The following is a 14827-nucleotide window of genomic DNA, read 5'->3' on the forward strand; positions in this document are numbered from 1 at the left end:
CACATCCGTTACACTAGCACCACCGCTAACTAAGCTAGCTGTTTCACATCCGTTACACTAGCACCACCGCTAACTAAGCTAGCTGTTTCACATCCGTTACACTAGCACCACCGCTAACTAAGCTAGCCGTTTCACCTCCGTTACACTAGCACCACCGCTAACTAAGCTAGCTGTTTCACATCCGTTACACTAGCACCACCGCTAACTAAGCTAGCTGTTTCACATCCGTTACACTAGCACCACCGCTAACTAAGCTAGCTGTTTCACATCCGTGACATATGTCGCCGGACAGGACTGTTTCGGTTGTCGTTCGTTCACTTTATTGTTTTGTATTTCAGTGTTCATTTTGATTAAACATTATGAACACTTACCACGCTGCGCATTGGTCCTCCGATCCTTCTCGCTACTCCTCCTCGGAAGAGGAGGACGAGAATCCTTACAGAAACACCCACCACCAAAGGACCAAGCAGCGCTTTGGTCCGATCCTTGCGGCTCCTCGTCAGAAGAAGAGGACGAGCGTTACATCTACGGGATCGGTGTCCCCCTACGGGAGCTAACGTGGGCGAATGTGATTAGCATGGATACATGTGTCTTATATGGGCAGAAAACTTAAATTATCTAACTGCACTGTCCAATTTACAGTAGCAGTGAAATAATACCATGCTATTGTTTGAGGAGAGTGCACAGTTATGAACTTGAAAATGTATCAATAAACCAGTTAGGCACATTTGTGCTAATTGAGAAAACATTTTGAACAGAAATGCAATGGTTCATTGGATCAGTCTAAAACTTTGCACATACACTGCTGCCTTCTAGTGGCCAAAATCTAAATTGCGCCTAAACTGCTATATTACATTATGGGCTTTCTCTTGCATTTCAATGATGATATAAAAACTAAAAACTTTGATCTTTTACCAGATCTAATGTGTTATATTACATGAATTTCCAATTTCCACAAACTTCAAAGTGTTTCCTTTCAAATGGTATCAAGAATATGCATATCCTTGCTTCAGATTCTGAGCTACAGGCAGTTAGATTTGGATATGTCATTTTGGGTGAACATTTTAAAAAAGGGTCCGATATCACATTGGTATTTTCAGAATTAGAGTAGTTAGCTCGATATTGAGATGGTTTAGAGACCATAGAAAAACATCAGAAGGTTAGAAAATATAAATGAGTGTTTCTTATTGAACAAGTTGTACTTTCCCTCAGTTTCACTCAGTTTCTCTCCCGTTGGTGCCTTATGAACATGAGCCTGTGGTTTTGATGCTTTTCAGGGAAGTCGGTGGGCATCGTCTCCACCGCCCGTGTGCAGCATGCCTCTCCTGGAGCCGCCTACTCCCACACAGCCAACAGAGGATGGTACGCCGACTCTGACATGAACACTGCAGACATCACAGCAGGATGCCGTGACATCGCCTACCAGCTGGTCCACAACACTGACATCAATGTAAGACTCCAGATGTGGTCATCTTAGATAATAGACAAGATGGCTGACTTTCAAGGATATTGAGCACCATAATGGGTATTATCTTAAGTGAATGAAACATTTTGAATGTGTATTGTTTACATTGGAAGACATATCAGTTCAGTCAGTTAACTCATCCAGCAAGATAATAAAAAATAGCATACAACATTACATGTAAAAAAGTAATCCCACACTTTCCAAGCTTTTTTGAAATGTAGCATTTTGAAACATTAAGTTAGCCTGCTCCCAAAACGTTTTCCTGGTGGAACCAGACCGATTGCTGCATCCCCCATTTTGTTATGGTGGAACCAGCCCAGTCGCTGCATCCCCAATTCTGTCATGGTGGAACCAGCCCAGTCGCTGCATCCCCCATTCTATTATGGTGGAACCAGCTCAGTCGCTGCATCCCCCATTCTGTTATGGTGGAACCAGCCCAGTCGCTGCATCCCCCATTCTATTATGGTGGAACCAGCCCAGTCGCTGCATCCCCCATTCTGATATGGTGGAACCAGCCCAGTCGCTGCATCCCCCATTCTATTATGGTGGAACCAGCCCAGTTGCTGCATCCCCCATTCTGATATGGTGGAACCAGCCCAGTCGCTGCATCCCCCATTCTATTTCACTTTACTTATGAGTCTGGGCTTATGCCGCATCCACGTGCTAGTCGGAACTATGAAACTCAAATTAATTATAAACACTGAGGGGATTGAATAATTGTCACGGGTTGCCCGGTGGGAGGAGATTTGTGTTTCTCCGGTGGGAGGAGTTTGGGGTTACCCCGGTGGAAGGATTCTGCAGTGCCCCTGTGGGAGGATTCTGGTGTTTCCCCGGTGGGAGGAGTTTGTGGTTACCCAGGTGGGAGGATTCTGCGATGCCCTGGTGAGAGGAGTTTGGTGTTTCCCTGGTAGGAGCCGTTTGGAATTGCCCCGGAGGGAGGAGTTTGGGGTTGCCCTGATGGGAGGAGTTTGGTGTTGCCCTGGTGGAAGGAGTTTGCACTGGAATTCATTTTGGAACTAGGCTGCCTCCCGGGCGTGAGCCAGGTGCCCTGCTCTGGCCGACAACGACGTCGTCTCAAAACTAATGTGACATGGGATAAACACATGGAGTAATTAGTAGGATTCTGTGTTCACATGCTAAAGAGATGGCTTTGGATAAACACATGGAGTAATGAGTAGGATTCTGTGTTCACATGCTAAAGAGATGGCTTTGGATAAACACGCTTTATCTGCCTTCGTTTGACTTCCCAGTAACAACTAGTTTGAAAATTCAAACATTTATTTTATGGAAAAGAGATTTCTGAATGATGCATCATGCTGTCTTGTTGACAACATGACCGAACGGCGCGGTTTACTGTTCCATTTGAACAGGGTGCTCCTCCCTCACCACTTTGGTCTGTTCACGTCACGGGCCATAGACCGGTGCACCACGTTTCATCTTTATCAAACTCCCTCACTGTGTGTTGAATTAAGCCTTCCACTGATTGGTTGAAAGTAACCCAATTGCTGACATATTGATGTGAATATGTCAGTGAAGTTAAATAGAATGGTTAGCGATCAAACTGCTTCCACCAGGCTACCAAAATGTATCCCACAGCATGAACATTGATCCATACATGGAAACCAACCAACATCTACTGTCCATTAACCTCCATGTGTCCTGTGACAGGTCATTCTTGGTGGAGGACGAAAATATATGTTTTCCAAGGAAACACCGGACCCAGAGTATCCATCATACAAAGGAGTCCGTAACGACAAGATTGACCTCACCGCAGTGTGGCTCAATAACAAACAGGTAAAACATGGCTGCAGACACTAAACCTTCACTACAATTGTATCAATGACTTATTCACAGCATTGTGGTAATGATGGACTGAAGGTGTTATACTAGCTTAGACACCCTTGGGAATTGGTGACCCTTGTGTTATTGGTATCTGCCTTGCCTGGTTCACCAATTACTTTGCAGACAGAGTTCAGTGTGTCAAATCGGAGGGCATGCTGTCCGGTCCTCTGGCAGTCCCTATTGGGGTGCCACAGGGTTCAATCCTCGGCCCGACTCTTTTCTCTGTATATATCAATGATGTTGCTCTTGCTGCGGGCGATTCCCTGATCCACCTCTACGCAGACGACACCATTCTATATACGTCCGGCCCGTCCTTGGACACTGTGCTATCTAACCTCCAAACGAGCTTCAATGCCATACAACACTCCTTCCGTGGTCTCCAACTGCTCTTAAACGCTAGTAAAACCAAATGCATGCTTTTCAACCGTTCGCTGCCTGCACCCGCACGCCTGACCAGCATCACCACCCTGGATGGTTCCGACCTTCAATATGTGGACATCTATAAGTACCTAGGTGTCTGGCTAGACTGTAAACATCTCCAATCGAAAATCAAATCAAGAGTCGGCTTTCTATTCCGCAACAAAGCCTCCTTCACTCACGTCGCCAAACTTACCCTAGTTAAACTGACTATCCTACCGATCCTCAACTTCGGCAATGTCATCTACAAAATTGATTTCCAACACTCTACTCAGCAAACTGGATGCAGTTTATCACAGTGCCATCCGTTTTGTCACTAAAGCACCTTATACCACCCACCACTGCGACTTGTATGCTCTAGTCGGCTGGCCCTCGCTACATATTCGTCGCCAGACCCACTGGCTCCAGGTCATCTACAAGTCCATGCTAGGTAAAGCTCCGCCTTATCTCTAGTTCACTGGTCACGATGGCAACACCCATCCGTAGCACGCGCTCCAGCAGGTGTATCTCACTGATCATCCCTAAAGCCAACACCTCATTTGGCCGCCTTTCGTTCCAGTTCTCTGCTGCCTGTGACTGGAACGAATTGCAAAGATCGCTGAAGTTGGAGACTTTTATCTCCCTCACCAACTTCAAACATCTGCTATCTGAGCAGCTAACTGATCGCTGCAGCTGTACATAGTCTATCGGTAAACAGCCTACCGATTTTTACCTACCTCATCCCCATACTGTTTTAATTTATTTACTTTTCTGCTCTTTTGCACACCAATATCTCTACCTGTACATGACCATCTGATCATTTATCACTCCAGTGTTAATCTGCAACATTTTTATTATTCGCCTACCTCCTCATGCCTTTTGCACACAATGTATATAGACTCCCCTTTTTTTTCTACTGTGTTACTGACTTGTTAATTGTTTACTCCATGTGTAACTCTGTGTTGTCTGTTCACACTGCTATGCTTTATCTTGGCCAGGTCGCAGTTGTAAATGAGACCTTGTTCTCAACTAGCCTACCTGGTTAAATAAAGGTGAAATAAAAAATAAATAAATAAATCTGTAGGCTGAACAAAAAAAGTCTGAATCTGGACAATAAGTCACAATGAGATCAGACAACTTCCTCTTTCCTGCTTCTTCACCATTTCTCAACCCTTTTCAATAAACCCTTACCCGTACCTCTGCTTTATAGAATGCAAAGTATGTGTGGAACAAAGATGAATTTGACAAAGTGAATCCGGAAAAAACAGACTACCTGATGGGTAAGAATATACGTACATCTTGCTCTGCTAGAAAGGAACACTTGAGCTTTTAGAAGTCAATAATTATTATTTGAAATTTGTATTTTTTTAAATTTAGGTGGTAGATCAGCTTATATTAGATTGTAGCTTCCATCAATGTAATTGTCTGCATCACTTTGCAAAAATATATAAATTTGAAGTCGGAAGTTTACATACACCTTAGCCAAATACATTGATACTCAGTTTTTCACAATTCCTGACATTTAATCCAAGTAAAAATTCCCTGTGTTTGGTCAGTTAGGATCACCACTTTATTTTAAGAATGTGAATAAATGTCAGAATAATAGTAGAGAATGATTTATTTCAGCTGTAATTTCTTTCATCATATTCTCAGTGGGTCAGAAGTTTACATACACTCAATTAGTATTTGGTAGCATTGCATTTCAATTGTTTAACTTGGATCAAATGTTTCAGGTAGCCTTCCACAAGCTTCCCACAAAAAGTTGGGTGAATTTTGGCCCATTCAAATCAATCCCAGAACAACAGCAAAGGACCTTGTGAAGATGTCGGAGGAAACAGGTACAAAGGTATCTATTTCCAGAGTAAAACGAGTCCTATATCGACATAACCTGAAAGGCCGCTCAGCAAGGAAGAAGCCACTGCTCCAAAACCGCCATAAAAAGCCAGACTACGGTTTGCAACTGCACATGGAGACAAAGATCGTACTTCTTGGAGAAATGTCCTCTGGTCTGATGAAACAAAAATAGAACTGTTTGGCAATAATGGTAGTGTTGTGTTTGGAGGAGTTGTGTTTGGAGGATAAAGGGGGATGCTTGCAAGCCGAAGAACACCATCCCAACCGTGAAGCATGGAGGTGGCAGCATCATGTTGTGGTGGTGCTTTGCTGCAGGAAAGACTGGTGCACTTCACAAAATAAATGGCATCATGTGGAAAGAAAATTATGTGGATATATTGAAGCAACATCTCAAGACATCAGTCAGGAAGTTAAAGCTTGGTCGCAAATAGGTCTTCCAAATGGACAATGACCCCAAGCCTACTTCCAAAGTTGTGGCAAAATGGCTTAAGCACAAGAAAGTCAAGGTATTGGAGTGGCCATCACAAAGCTCTGACCTCAATCCCATAGAAAATTTCCGGGAAGAACTGAAAAAGCGTGTGCGAGCAAGGAGGCCTACAAACCTCATTCAGTTACACCAGCTCTGTCAGGAGGAATGGGCCAAAATTCACCCAACTTATTGTGGGAAGCTTGTGGAAGGCTACACAAACCTTTTGACCCAAGTTAAACAATTGAAAGGCAATGCTACCAAATACTAATTGAGTGTATGTAACTTCTGACCCACTGGGAATGTGATGAAAGAAATTAAAGCTGAAATAAATCATTCTCTACTATTATTCTGACATTTCACATTCTTAAAATAAATTGGTGATCCAACTTATTGTGGGACTTTAGACAGGGACTTTTTACTGGGATTAAATGTCAGGAATTGTAAAAAAAATTAGTTTAAATGTAGTTGGCTAAGGTGTATGTAAACTTCCAACTTCAACTGTTAAAACGTTTTATAGTCAATATTACTGAATGCTTCTTTTCTGCATTCTATTCACCCACATCTTGTAACAGTGGATTGGCCATTTTACCTGGGGACTTCTCTCTGTGTTTTTTTCTAATCCAGGTCTGTTTGAGCCAAGTGACTGCCGCTATGAGCTAGAGCGTGACCATACCTTGGACCCTTCCCTCACTGAGATGGTGGACAAAGCCATCAAGATCCTCCGCAGGAACCCCAAAGGATACTACCTCTTTGTGGAAGATGAGTATTGATACTTCCCTGGATGACCTTGGGTAACAGCATCCCCAAATGATGTCCTGTGTAAGAGAACCTAGGCCAGGATAATAAAATCAGGAGGACGAGAGCTTTTCAGTGTAAACTAATGCAGTTGACAGTAGTTGGGGAGTGTATTGTACGGGAGTAATTGTGGATGAAATCATGCCTATATAGGGTACTTAACTCAAGCCCTATGAATCAATGACTGTCAAGTATGTCATTCCATTTTAGTTCTTACATTTTGTTGACAATTGGGACATGGTGTTCCTTCTTACAGTGACATCATCTCTCCAATATGGAGTACAGTTTTGACAGTGACATCATCTCTCCAAAATGGAGTACAGGTTAGACAGTGACATCATCTCTCCAAGATGGAGTACAGGTTAGACAGTGACATCATCTCTCCAAAATGGAGTACAGGTTAGACAGTGACATCATCTCTCCAAAATGGAGTACAGGTTAGACAGTGACATCATCTCTCCAAAATGGAGTACAGGTTAGACAGTGACATCATCTCTCCAAAATGGAGTACAGGTTAGACAGTGACATCATCTCTCCAAGATGGAGTATGGGTTAGACAGTGACATCATCTCTCCAAAATGGAGTACAGGTTAGACAGTGACATCATCTCTCCAAGATGGAGTACAGGTTAGACAGTGACATCATCTCTCCAAGATGGAGTACAGGTTAGACAGTGACATCATCTCTCCAAGATGGAGTACAGGTTAGACAGTGACATCATCTCTCCAAAATGGAGTACAGCTTTGACAGTGACATCATCTCTCCAAAATGGAGTACAGCTTTGACAGTGACATCATCTCTCCTAGATGGAGTATGGGTTAGACAGTGACATCATCTCTCCAAAATGGAGTACAGCTTTGACAGTGACATCATCTCTCCAAAATGGAGTACAGCTTTGACAGTGACATCATCTCTCCAAGATGGAGTATGGGTTAGACAGTGACATCATCTCTCCTAGATGGAGTACAGGTTAGACAGTGACATCATCTCTCCAAGATGGAGTATGGGTTAGACAGTGACATCATCTCTCCAAAATGGAGTACAGCTTTGACAGTGACATCATCTCTCCTAGATGGAGTATGGGTTAGACAGTGACATCATCTCTCCAAAATGGAGTACAGCTTTGACAGTGACATCATCTCTCCAAAATGGAGTACAGCTTTGACAGTGACATCATCTCTCCTAGATGGAGTACAGGTTAGACAGTGACATCATCTCTCCTAGATGGAGTACAGTTTAACAGCCTATTACATCTATTTAAAGATTCTGCGAGTGAGGATAATTCATAAAGATCATATTGTATTGACAATTGCTGCGGGGGGGTTTCACTTCAAGGGGGAGAATTGATCACGGTCACCATGGCAGCGGGGCCAAATTTGCCCTGACGGAGGCGGTGGAGTTTGACAATGCCATCGAGCGGGCGGCAGAACTGACCAGTGAGCTGGACACTCTGTCTGTGGTCACTGCTGACCACTCCCACGTCTTCTCCTTTGGAGGGCACTCCAACAGAGGGAACCCCGTCTTAGGTAGGTTACATCATGAAGTCCATAGTTAGGCCTAGCGTTACAAAGCTACCGGTAACACCAATGGTATTCACTAAGTTGATGGTTTATATTTAGGATATTGTTTTACAGCTTTGTCATAATTTATTTTATTTAAAAATGTCTAATTTGATTATTTGCCATTGGAAAGTATTCAAACCCCTTGACTTTTTTCCACATTTTGTTACATTAGACATATTTTTTAAATTGATTAATTGAAAACATGTCCTCAGAAATCTACACACAATACCCTATAATGACAAAAAGAAAACAAGTTTTAAAGAAATGTTTGCAAATGTATTAAAAAATATAAAACATTATTGACATAAGTATTCAGACCCTTTGCTATGAGACTCGAAATTGAGCTCAGCTGCATCCTGTTTCCATTGATCATCCTTGAGATGTTTCTCCAACTTGATTGGAGTCCACCTGTGGTAAATGAAATTGATTAGACATGATTTGGAAAGGCACATAAATGTCTATATAAGGTCCCACAGTTGACAGTGCATGTCAGAGCAAAAACCAAGCCATGAGGTCGACGGAATTGTCCGTAGAGCACCGAGACAGGATTGTGTCGAGTCACAGATCTGGGGAAGGGTACCAAAAATGTTTGCAGCCTTGAAGGACCCCAAGAACACAGTGGCCTCCATCATTCTTAAATGGAAGAAGTTTGGAACCACTAAGGCCCTTCCTAGAGCTGGCCGCCAGGCCAAACTGAGCAATCGGGGGAGAAGGGCTTTGGTCAGGGAGGTGACCAAGAACCCAGATGGTCACTGACAGAGCTCAAAAGTTCCTCTGTGGAGATGGGAGAACCTTACAGATGGACACCAATTTCTGCAGCACTCCACCAATCAGGCCTTGATGGTAGAGCGGCCAGACGGAAGCCTTCAGTAAGAGGCACATGACATCCCACTTGGAGTTTACCAAAGGCACCTACAGACTCTCAGGCCATGAGAAACAAGATTCTTTGGTCTGATGAAACCAAGATTGAACTCTTTGGCCTGAATGCCAAGCGTCACGTCTGGAGGAAACCTGGCACCATGCCTACAGTGAAGCATGGTGGTGGCAGCATCATGCTGTGCCTAGAGTGTGCAAAGCTTTCCTCAAGGCAAAGGGTGGCTACTTTGAAGAATTTCAAATATAACAAATATGTTGATTTGTTTACCACTTTGTTTTGGTTACTACATGATGCCATATGTGTAATTTCATAGTTTTGATGTCTTCACTATTATTCTACAATGTAGAACATTGTCCAAATAAATAAAAACCCTGGAATTAGAAGGTGCGTCCAAAACTTTGACTGGTACTGTATGTAAATGTGATTTTATTATTATTATTATTATTATTATATTTATTTTTTACATTTGACAAAATTTCTAAACTTATTTTTGCTTTGTCATCATGGGGGTTTTGTGTGTAGATTGACGAGGGGGAAAAATCTATTTAATACATTTTCATAATAATTCTGTAACAAAATGTGGAAAAAGTCAAAGGGCCTGAATACTTTCTGACTGCACTGTACATTACACGTGATGAGGCCACGCAGGGGGGCTCCCGAGTGGCACAGCGGTCAAAGGCACTGCATCTCAGTGCCAGAGGCGCCACTACTACAGACACATTTTGATCATCTGAATAAAGGTTCATCTAAGATAAAGTTGAAATAAACTTGAAAACGGGGTGGATCTTAAATTATTTTCCAATCGTTTCGTTCTGAACAGAGCCACCCCCCCCCCTTCATACTGCAAAATAAAGTTCTGAACCGGTTCGAACCCCCCCAAAACTACCGGCTTATACATCTGGTCTACAAAACCTTAGGAAAACCTGCTCTTTACATGACATAGACTGATCAGGTGAAAGCTATGATCCCTTATTGATATCACTTGTTAAATCCACTTCAATCAGTGTCGATGAAGGGGAGGAGAGAGGTTATTAAAATAAGGATTTTCAAGCCTTGAGACAATTGAGACATGTATTGTGTGCCATTCAGAGGGGTAATGTGCTAAACAAAATATTTAGGTGCCTTTGAATGGGTTTTGGTAGTAGGTGTCAGGCACACCGGTTTGAGTGTGAAAAGAACTACAACGCCGCTGGGTTTCACTGTTTCCTGTGTGTATCAAGAATGGTCCACCACCCAAAGGACATCCAGCCAACTTGACACAACTGTGTGAAACGTTGGAGTCAACACGGGCCTGCATCCCTGTGGAACGCTTTCGACACCTTGCCCTGGTCGAGTCCATGCCCTGATGAATTGAAGCTGTTCTGAGGGCAACTCAATATTAGGAAGGTGTCCTTAATGTTTTGTACACTCAGTGGATAGTTCCGTTCTGTTACGTTTTAAACCTCTTGAAATCAACTTATTTTAAAGGACTTCACCAATCAGTGCTGATAGAGCAGCTTGTTATGGGAAGTGCAAGCTGTAGTTGTTTACATGTGTGATGGACAGACAGGTGGCGAGAGATGCGATTTAAATTTTGCTGGTCAGAAGAGAGGGAGAGGCTTGAAGCGCTGGGCATCTTGTTATGACATGCATCATCTGAATTAGAGGAGTGTGTGGCTTCTATGGAGGAACTTTGAATGTCTTTGAACTTCCTAGAGTTTGCTTAACGTTGGACCAGAGCGAGCGAGCGAGCAAGCGATCTAGATAACAAGCTTGTGTGTCCAGAGTGGCACAAGAATAAAAACACATCTAACCTTTTTGTGGTTAATAAATCCAATGTGAAACGTAATAACTATAGTATAATGTAATCCAAAATGTTTCTCTAATTTCTGAATCACGCTTGTAACGTCAGTATGCTACAGTCACCTAGGCTTCAAAGGGGGAGGGGCTACAGTAACCTAGGCTTCGGAGGGGGAGGGGCTACAGTAACCTAGGCTTCGGAGGGGGAGGGGCTACAGTAACCTAGGCTTCGGAGGGGGAGGGGCTACAGTAACCTAGGCTTCGGAGGGGGAGGGGCTACAGTAACCTATGCTTCGGAGGGGGTAGCAGGTAGTCTACACAATTACACACACTGGCAAAGATTTTCAGCTGGAAGGCAGACACTGGAATAAGTATCTGAGTGACAGCGTAAGTGGTTTGCATAGGCGCTTTGTTGCGTTTTTTTGTGGGGCTGGAAAAAATGCCTAGAAAGTCAAATAAATGTATCAACCGGTTCCCATTACCTTTTAAAATAATGGTTATTTTCTGGAACAGTAGAGATCACTTTCGTTCCAGGTTCTGATTTCGCCCTATTACTGTTTTCGGTTTTGTTCCCTGAACCGGTTCCAACCCCTGCTTAGTTTACAGGTAAACTTAGAAAGTTTCCAGTAATATACGCATTCTTTGCATCCCTAGGTAGACCACATCATACATGGTTAATCAAATATGTCCATAAAACGCAGTGTATAGATCAGGCCCCCTATTCCATTTTGCTTTAATGCTATTTTTTGGGGGGGCTAAACATAGGGGTTTATATAATTATGTGGTCAAGGGGGCTGTTATGTGTATTTGAGCGAGCTTAGCGTTAGACTGACAAAATCTAACAGCATGCTGGTATGCGTTGTGTCTTGAAGGTCTGTCCCGTAACTTGGCTGACGATAAAAAGAGCTTTACCACCACACTCTATGGAAACGGACCAGGATACAAGTTAGTCAATGGATCTCGTGCAGATGTCAACACAACGGAAGCAGGTATGTTTGGCTTTAAAGCGATGCGCTCATATTGAGGAAATCTAAATTTAACAGAATGTGTAGAGGAAAATGACAGCAAAATAAGATAATATTGTCTAATCAAATAGAAAAATGGTGTTGGTAAAATAATTAGGGGCGGGGCAGTACATTTAGGAAGTAATTTGCATTAATTTAAAAAAAAAATTAAATCAACTTTTGAAAAAACTATCTTATACTTCCAGTTAATTGAGACGTTATTTGAAATGTAATTAAAATGTTAGTTTATTTCCTGAATTGACAGTCTTCAGTTCAAATTGACCCCAACCCTGATATCAGTTATTGAAGATTAAAATAGTTTCAATTCGTTTATCATGCAGATAATAGTAGGAAATGAACATCAACATGAAAGCCAATGATTGTATATTAATTATCCTCCCCTCTTTTCAAAACTCCTACAGTTTCCAAATTGCATGTATATTTTCTCTCTCCTAACTTTGGCTCTCCTTCAGATCACAAAGATTACAAGCAGCAGTCAGCCGTGCCTCTGGACTCTGAGACCCACGGCTCAGAGGACGTGGCCATCTTTGCCAAGGGCCCCATGGCTCACCTCTTTCACGGGGTCCAGGAGCAGAGCTACATCGCCCACGTCATGGCCTACGCAGCATGCATTGAGCCCTACACAGACTGCTTCATCCCAGACCTAGAGCCAGAGCCTAGCCACACAGGAGCCACCAACCCCAGCCTCATAGTGCTGCTGATGGGCCTCATACCTGCCCTCCTCTCCCTCTTCGCTGTCTGATGGGCACTCTTCTCCCTCTGATGGGCCTCATACCTGCCCTCCTCTCCGTTATATCTGTCTGATTTTGGAAACATTTAGAGACCCAGCTATGATTAATCTACTGAGATTTAGCCGATATTCCACCACACAGACATTTTACATTTGAGTCATTTAGCAGATTTTCTTACAGGAGTGACTACATCCATCTTTGTACTGGTCCCCCCCCCCATGGGGAAATCGAACCCACAACCCTGGCGTTGCAAGCGTCACGCTCTACCAACTGACCTACACGGGACCAATAGCAACCCTCGGATAGCTCTTCTGTCCTGCAATATTGATATACCTTATTTGTTGGCATTGCTAATGTTCAATTAAGATATGGGTAATCATGTTCAACCCATGTTTGTTTGTTATAAAGGGATGGATAGTAATGTTTGTTATTTAGGAAAGGGGTATGGATAGTAATGTTTGTTATTTAGGAAAGGGGTATGGATAGTAATGTTTGTTATTTAGGAAAGGGAATGGGGGATGGATAGTAATGTTTGTTATTTAGGAAAGGGAATGGGGTATGGATAGTAATGTTTGTTATTTAGGAATGGGGTATGGATAGTAATGTTTGTTATTTAGGAAATGGAAAGGGTTATGGATAGTAATGGCGTTGTGTAAACTGAGCTGATCTACTGTATAATCTCCATTGACACTCCATAAAACTTATCCAAATGTACTTGCGATTAGTCTAATTCATTTCAAATAAAATGACATTTTTTTGGGTAGGAAACAATAATTCTTGAAGAAGTTAATGCTTGTTAACCATTTTATTGTCATAGTTAGTAACATGACTATTGTAAGGAAAAGATAAACGGCTATGACTTCAGTCAGTAAATCTACTATGAAACGCAATACCGTGGACAACAAATGAGGTCCTGTTTTTAAATTAATATATTTTGGAATATAAAATGACATTTTTTAAATACATGTAGCTGGGTATTTCTTTAGAGTAAATTATGTGCTGATTGATTATTCAAAAAGTACGGGATGAAACAATCTTTCCCAAACTCAGTCCTAGGGAACCCAAGTAAAATGTTTTGCCCTAGCGCTGATTCAAATAATCAACTAATCATCAAGCTTTGATCATTTGAAGCATCTGTGTAGTGTAAGGGCAAAAAAAAACAAAAGCCTTTTGGGGTCCCGGGGATCGAGTTTGGGAAACGCTGCGATAAAGGAAAGGAACTGTAAAAAACAAAACTATTGAAATGTAGCCATAGATTTCATAATTTATTACATAAAGTGGCCTGTACTCTGGTCTCATATCCTTCCCTGATCGATATCTAGCTAAATAAATATTGAATGATCTATAGCTAGTTGAAAAAATATTGACTGATCTATAGCTAGCTAAATAAATATTGACTGATCTATAGCTAGCTAAATAAATATTGAATGATCTATAGCTAGCTAAATAAATATTGACTGATCTATAGCTAGTTAAAAAAATATTGACTGATCTATAGCTAGCTAAATAAATATTGAATGATCTATAGCTAGCTAAAAAAATATTAACTGATCTATAGCTAGCTAAATAAATATTGAATGATCTATAGCTAGTTAAAAAAATATTGACTGATCTATAGCTAGCTAAATAAATATTGAATGATCTATAGCTAGTTAAAAAAATATTGACTGATCTATAGCTAGCTAAATAAATATTGAATGATCTATAGCTAGTTAACTAAATACATGGTGAAAGAATATTTAAGAATAACTCATAACTAACGAAACGAGGAAATGATTCCTCTTTACTTCATTGAGATAAACCCCATAACCAAAAGGTTGCAAGATTGAATCCCAGAGCCGACAAGGTAAAAACCAGTTGTTCTGCCCCTGAACAAAGCAGTTAACCCACTGTTCTTAGGCCGTCATTGAAAATAAGTATTTGTTCTTTAACTGACTTACCTAGTTAAATAAAGGTAAAATAAAAAATACATGCCACCCAGTTTTGATGGTAAAGTCTAATTGGTCCGAATGCTGACAGATACTAGATTAAA

General features: G+C 41.8%; 1 protein-coding gene across 2 annotated transcripts in view; it reads left to right on the plus strand.

The window, feature by feature from the left end:
- Window positions 1-13569, plus strand: part of alpi.2 (alkaline phosphatase, intestinal, tandem duplicate 2) — a 29853-nt gene extending 16284 nt beyond the window's left edge. Inside the window, exons 5-12 of one of the 2 annotated variants that reach the window (XM_021610191.2) lie at window positions 1278-1450; window positions 3134-3259; window positions 4914-4983; window positions 6651-6785; window positions 8156-8347; window positions 11912-12028; window positions 12517-12779; window positions 12810-13569. In XM_021610191.2, the coding sequence (XP_021465866.1) occupies window positions 1278-1450; window positions 3134-3259; window positions 4914-4983; window positions 6651-6785; window positions 8156-8347; window positions 11912-12028; window positions 12517-12779; window positions 12810-12827 (1094 nt within the window). In that variant the 3' untranslated portion in view covers window positions 12828-13569. Of the gene's footprint in view, window positions 1-1277; window positions 1451-3133; window positions 3260-4913; window positions 4984-6650; window positions 6786-8155; window positions 8348-11911; window positions 12029-12516 lie in introns of both variants that reach the window. The other variant, XM_021610103.2, reaches the window with a different exon arrangement.
- The last annotated feature ends 1258 nt before the right edge of the window (window positions 13570-14827 follow it).

The sequence above is a fragment of the Oncorhynchus mykiss genome, chromosome 1, assembly GCF_013265735.2.
Source record: "Oncorhynchus mykiss isolate Arlee chromosome 1, USDA_OmykA_1.1, whole genome shotgun sequence".
Classification (NCBI taxonomy): Eukaryota; Metazoa; Chordata; class Actinopteri; order Salmoniformes; family Salmonidae; genus Oncorhynchus; species Oncorhynchus mykiss.